Genomic DNA, 6,139 nt, shown 5'->3' on the forward strand with positions numbered 1-6,139 from the left:
TCTTGATTACCTGTCAGTTGAAATTTTGTAAGTAGCTTTATGAGAGCAGCATTGCTGTGGCCAGGGACCCTCCAGGTCTGTCAGAATACAGCTCGCATCATCCCCAGACAGCATGGCCAGGTTGAAGGCGGGGGGGGGGGGGAGCCCCCTCTGGTGTGTGCTGGCTCCGATGCAGTGCAGACATTATTCCATACATACTGTCAGTGAATACTTGGATGGCTGTTCTGTGGCAAGGGCCCCCTCTGCTGGCTGGAGGGGCTGCAGCACACTGCCCCGCATTCTGGGATGCAGATGTCAGTCTGCCATGCGCCCTGCTGCAAAGGCCCTGCCCAGTGATTGGGGCGGGAGGGGGGAACTCCAGATCTCCCCTTCCTCTGCTTGCCTGGCAGCGGCTGGCTGAGCTCCCCTCTTGTCAGGACCCCCGGATAAAAACGGCATGTGGTCCTTTCGGAAAGGCAGAAAACATATTGGGGGGGCGCCTCCTAGGACCAGCTTTTAAAAGGTGAGCGAGCTTTTGAATGCATCATAAACCTTCGCCAGGTGGTATGTTGGGTCATAGAACATGGTGAGGATCTCCCAAGGTTCCGCCCTGCAACTCCCATCAGTCCTTGCCAGTGTAGGCAGTGGTGATGCATGATGCGACACGGTGACATCATTGTGGGCGGCTCTGTGGGCGGCTCTGCCCTGCATGATAGAGGCACCGTGACGTCTTAAAACCGAAGCCCAGCAGACGAGAGCCCAGGGGCCTGAAAGCAGAGAGAAGGCCCGCCACCTCTGAGCCAGGGTGTGGCCGCTTCTGCTGGTGGAATGGCAGGCGCTGCAGGCAGGAAGAGTGCCCATGAGAGCAGGGATGGGAGATAGCGGAGCCTACCTGCTCCGCCTCCCCCCGGGCCGCTCAGTCTGCTTGAGCCCAGAACCGCCAACTGTGGGGGCGCCTGCAAGCTTGGGTGGCCTCCCCAAAGACGTTGGCAGCCTCCGAAGCTCTGGGTGAGCCCCCCCGCATGCCCTAATCGGAGACCCCTTCAGAGCTGCTGCCTTGGAAGCCCGTGTTTTTCCAGGAGGGAACCAGGGCAAATGTGGGTGACCGGGGCCCTCAGCTTCCTGCCACTGTGTGGTCCAGCGTTGCAGCCGAGCAGCCCTAGGTTCTGTCTCTGGCTAGACCCCAGGGGTGTGGATGGGCCAGTTGTCTGGCTTGGGAGGCTTCCCCCAGTCTGTTCCTCTCAAGGCCTTGGGCACGTGGGCACTTCTCGGGTGCTTTGGGGTTGGTGGCGTCCTCCTTCCACCCAGTTGACTGCTGCACGCCCCCGTTTCTCCAGGCCCCAAGGCCGGCGTTCCGTGCCCCACGGTCTACCTGGAGCTGGCCTACATCCCTGGTTCCACGAGTGCCCAGCAGGTGGACAAAGACTTCTTCCAGCACATCCGCTCCCAGTGCTACGTCATCAGCGGCGAGGACCACATCAAGGGAGGCGTCATGCGGGGCATCTTGGACGCGCTCCTGGCGGGGAAGCAGCACTGGGCCCGCGACACCCAGGTGAGCCCTGGAGGGGGGGGGGGTGCGCGTGCACGCAGCCCCACGAGATGTGGTGATGGACACCACCGTGGGCAGCTTTAGAAGAGGGCGAGACCAGTTCATGGAGGAGGAGGAGGCTGGCCATGGCTCCTAATCCTGATGGCTGAGGGCTGCCTCCTGTACCAGAGGCAGAATACTGGGGAACATGAGGAAGAAGCTGCTGTTGCACTCATAAGTTGCTTGTGGGGTTCCCGTGGGGGCATCTGGGTGGCCGCTGTGTGAGGGGAATGCTGGAGCAGATGGACCCGTGGCCATTCTCGTGTTCTTAGGGCCAGCTTTTCCATTTTGTTGTTGTTCAGTCGTTCAGTCGTGTCTGACTCTTCGTGACCCCATGGACCATAGCACGCCAGGCCCTCCTGTCCTGCGCTCTCTCCCGGAGCGTGCTCAAGTTCATATTCATTGCATCGGTGATGCTATCCAGCCATCTCATCCTCTGCCGTCCCCTTCTCCTTTTGCCTTCAGTCTTTCCCAGCATCAGGGTCTTTTCCAGGGAGTTTTCTCTTCGCATTAGGTGGCCAAAATATTGGAGCTTCAGCTTCATTATCTGTCCTTCCAGTGAGCAGTCAGGGTTGATTTCCTTTAGGATGGACCGATTTGACCTCCTTGCAGTCCAGGGCACTCGTAAGAGTCTTCTCCAGCACCACAGTTCGAAAGCATCAATTCTTCGGCGCTCAGCCTTCCTTATAGTCCAGTTCTCACAGCCATACGTTACTACTGGGAAAACCATAGCTTTGATCTGTTTCAATGCATGCATATGGTGTGCGTGCACGTGGATGAGAGACAGCATGACTCTAAGAATTATGCACAGACTCCAACAAAAGGAGAATCATAGAATCATAGAATAGTAGGGTTGGAAGGGGCCTACAAGGCCATCGAGTCCAACCCCCAAATTTAGAAATTTAAGTCCAGTGTTCCCTCTCCTCCCATTTTGAATGATAAATTCCAGTTGGGTGGCGACAGCTGTATTTCGAAATTCCACCACATGTTGGGCGCCGGGATTGAGGCCTTTGTGCCAGTTTACTTCCCAGAGGAGACCTGGGCGTTCAGGGAGCCTCTGCCATTTGCAAGGATGGATGATTGGACCCCAGGTGGTGTTTGCCTGCGCCCGCGTCAAGCCCCAGCTGGGCATGCTGCCGTGCAAAGCGACATCCCAGATTCTGTTTTAAATGGCCTTCATTTGCATAAACTTGCCTGGTTTGGGCTCATTCTGTTTTCCCTGACTCAGGTGGCAGTATCTTGTTGGGAAATGGGGTCAGGGGAATAGAAGGGCAGGTGGTGGCAAAGGCCTGGAGAAGTCTCCCCGGTCTTTGCACAGCGACAGTGAAGACTAGGATCTTGCTCACGCACTTTGAAGCTGTGCACCAGCGACTGCTCCGTGCGGTGACCTGTGTGGAATCTGGCCCTGCTCAGAGCCTGCTCTCTTCTTGGGGTTTGCTGATGTGGGGGAGAATGTCTTTCAGCCCGAAGGTGAAACTCGGTTTTGGAGAAGCTCTCGGGGGCCACGTCACAGTGGTGGGCGGGACAAAGGCAAAGTGGGCGGGACAAAGGCAAAGTGGGCGGGACAAAGGCAAAGTGGGCGGGGCCAAAATGCAAAGAACATCAGCCTAGCAGAGCTTCTTGCTGCCTGCAGCGAAGCCTCGGGGGAGCCATTCCGGCCTCTGAGAGTGGGGAGGGGGCCCTGCAGAAGCTGGGAGGCCACCAGAGGGCCGGCAGTCAGGGAAGGGGGCGTGACCAGCAAAGGGGCGTGGCCAGCAGGGGAGTCCAAAGGCCACATTTGGCCCCCCAAGCGGCCCAGAAATAGCCATGGGCGTTGTAACCCTTCTCTTGCCCTGTCTCAGGTGACCCTGATCCCCACCTTCGACTCACTGGTCATGCACAGATGGTACATGGAGACACTGGAGCGTCAGCAGGCCCTGGGCATCACGGTGCTCGGCAGCAACAGCACCGTGGCCATGCAGGACGACACCTTCCCCGCATGCAAAGTGGAGTTCTGAGTGGCCTGCCGCTGTGGACCCAGATTGATGGCTGGACGAGGTGGTGCTGCAGTGCGTCTGTCTTTCTCTCCCTGGCGGAAGGGAGGTGCCCCCTTCTGGTGCGGCCCCCGCGTGGTGCTTCGCTCTTCGGGCGCCAGGGGACGGGAGCAGCCCCCTGCTTCCTGGGCTCAGGGAGTGTGGGGGACGGAAACGTTCCTGGATGCTGTGTAAGCCCCTGCAGCAAATAGCATCCACCGTTTGTTTGCATGTACACCGGCAGAGCTGGTCAAGCATGGAGGGAGTTGGGGACAGACGAGTTTGGGGAGGGGCAACTGGGCCAGGCTGGCCTGGAAGGCGTTACACCCTTTTTCTCCCCTTTCCCTTCTCGGCCCCGTGTCTCACCGCATCCCTCCCTTCTAATCGTCAAGGATCCATGTGGAACCCCCCAAATACGCACTCCAGATTTCTTCTACCTCTTTTATGTTGAGAACGGTCCTTGATTCTCTGGTGATTTTTAAATCCCCAAAGAACAACCCTGTGGAAATCCAGCCAGTCCTCTCCACGGCTTGTTCTTTGGTGTCTTTTTGCCGCCACCCCCCCCCCCCAATGTTTGAAGGAAAGTTGGGGGTGGGGGACAGCACTCCCCGCCCTTTGCAATGTGACACTAAACCTTTGTTTTCTGAAGAAGGAAAAGGTGTTTTTGTCTTCTTAAATGTCTATTTTGTATTTTTTCTAAAAAACAAAAAACAAAAAAAGAGAGAAACCAAGACTGTTAACATATTGAAGCTTTTTAATTTATAGGGTCATCTTTTTGTGCGGTGTTTACATATCCCAGCTAGGGAAAGCGGTGGACGGACAGGGGCGCTGGGTGTGACACGCTTGCTGTACCTGGTGCCCCTCTCCCCTTGCCTCATACCGCCCTGCCTCCCTGATTTGGGATCAGCCCTGTCTTTCAGACTTATGTGATGTATGTTCAGAAGAAAAAGTATTTTTTGGCGGGGAGGTAAGGATGTTCTCGCCACCTTCAGTGCTTTATATACTCTGCCCGGTTGGAATCCTGTTTTGAAGAGCAGAGCAGGGGTGGGAAAGGGGGCTACTCCCTCCCCAGCCATCCCATTTCCTGGGGTGTAGGGTGAACCCCTTTCTGGTCTCTGTCTGTCTCTGTCTGTCTCTCTCCCCCGCAGTTGTAGGGGGAAAAGATTGTGGTTGTTGTAGCCATTGACACACTCATGATGTTGTGTGTACACACACAAACACACACTGTGTTAAAACTTATTGGGAAAAAAAAACCATTAAAGAGATAAGTAGCTCAACAAGGGTTCCATGTTGCTTTTTTGGTCCTCCTCCGATGCACCCCTCCTGCCCCATCTCAGTTTTTCAAGCGCCCTACATTGGCATACCATGCTGGGGTCGAGGTAATGATGCTGCCCCCTCCGAAGCCCCTTGTTCTTCTCGAGAGCCTCCTTTTTTGCCTGCCACTGTCCTGGGCTGCAAAGAACATGCCTGGGAACATGGTGTAAAAGCAGAAAGAGCGGTTTCATGTCGCTGCACTGCCACCCTCCCCAGCTCACTCCTAACCGAGCAGTCATAAGGCCTAGAAACTTACCACTCGTGGCATGATTTTGAATTTGGGGCTCTTGCTTCGCTCTCTTCTGCCCCCCCCCCCAGTGCTGTGGTGCCTCTGTCCTACAGTGCAGAGCAGCGTCCGTGTGGCACTGGTTTTAACAGTAACAACTAGCACACACCCCCATTCCCCCCAGCTGCAGTTTAGTCATTCATGGCATTTCCCTGTTCTTGTTCCTTGTACAATCAATATATTTATTGCAGAACAGTGTCTAAAGCATCACAGTTACATAGCAAGCCTTTTTTTTTTTCTTTTTTGCAACCGTTGGAGAATCCTAAGGCGAAGAAGTCCTGCGCTGCAGAAAGGGTGATGGAGGAGTTTGACGCGCACACACACCCTTGCCTTTTTTGTCAAAAGAGTGGAATTCAACCCACATAGCCAAGCCGTGGCTGGCGCACGCCACAGTTCATAAGGGGATTGCAGGCCACATGGGATAAGAGGGGGGCAGGAAAGGGATTCTGTGTAAAATCGTACCGGGTACACAAGAAGCACTTCACGTTAATTCCTGCCTGACTTGCACCCTGTGTGGGCCCTGGTCTTTCTCCTTGCCTCTTGTGAGGGACCATTAGACTCCAAGGAGGCACGCACTTTGCATGGAGATGGTCCCAGGTTCAGTTCCCAGCATCTGCAGTTCAATAGGCTCAGGTCCCAGGGGACGATGGTGGGCCATCTCTGCTTGGCTGGGGACCCCAGAGAGCTGGCTGTTGGTCAAGAGTAGGAAATGCTAGGCTCACTTGGTAGCAGGCGGCCTCAAGCAAAGATACAGGAGATCTCTCCTCCCCCTGTTCATCTTCTCCCACACTCTTCTACGTGAAGGTAGTGCTCACCAGACCCACTGTAGATCAGGATGCCCTGCTGCCTGTGTTTGCAGAACAAGGTACCACCCTAGATGTCAATGGGGACTTCCTACGTGAGGGGGTGGGCCGGAGAGGGAATGATGGATGGGGGTGTTTGCCTTGTGGGGAAATCACC

General features: G+C 55.6%; 1 protein-coding gene across 4 annotated transcripts in view; it reads left to right on the forward strand.

Annotated features, from left to right (window-relative positions):
* The window catches only part of LOC146333909 (microtubule-associated protein 1S-like), a 28,588-nt gene extending 23,729 nt beyond the window's left edge, over positions 1-4,859 (forward strand). For all 4 annotated transcript variants that reach the window (XM_084824936.1, XM_084824939.1, XM_084824940.1 and 1 more), the window contains exons 6-7: positions 1,317-1,531; positions 3,409-4,859. In XM_084824936.1, coding sequence (XP_084681062.1) covers positions 1,317-1,531; positions 3,409-3,564 — 371 coding nt within the window. In that variant the 3' untranslated portion in view covers positions 3,565-4,859. The remainder of the gene's footprint in view (positions 1-1,316; positions 1,532-3,408) is intronic.
* The last annotated feature ends 1,280 nt before the right edge of the window (positions 4,860-6,139 follow it).

This window comes from Heloderma suspectum, chromosome W (genome assembly GCF_057233095.1).
Source record: "Heloderma suspectum isolate Gila_16-S chromosome W, 16-S_ref, whole genome shotgun sequence".
Lineage (NCBI taxonomy): Eukaryota > Metazoa > Chordata > Lepidosauria > Squamata > Helodermatidae > Heloderma > Heloderma suspectum.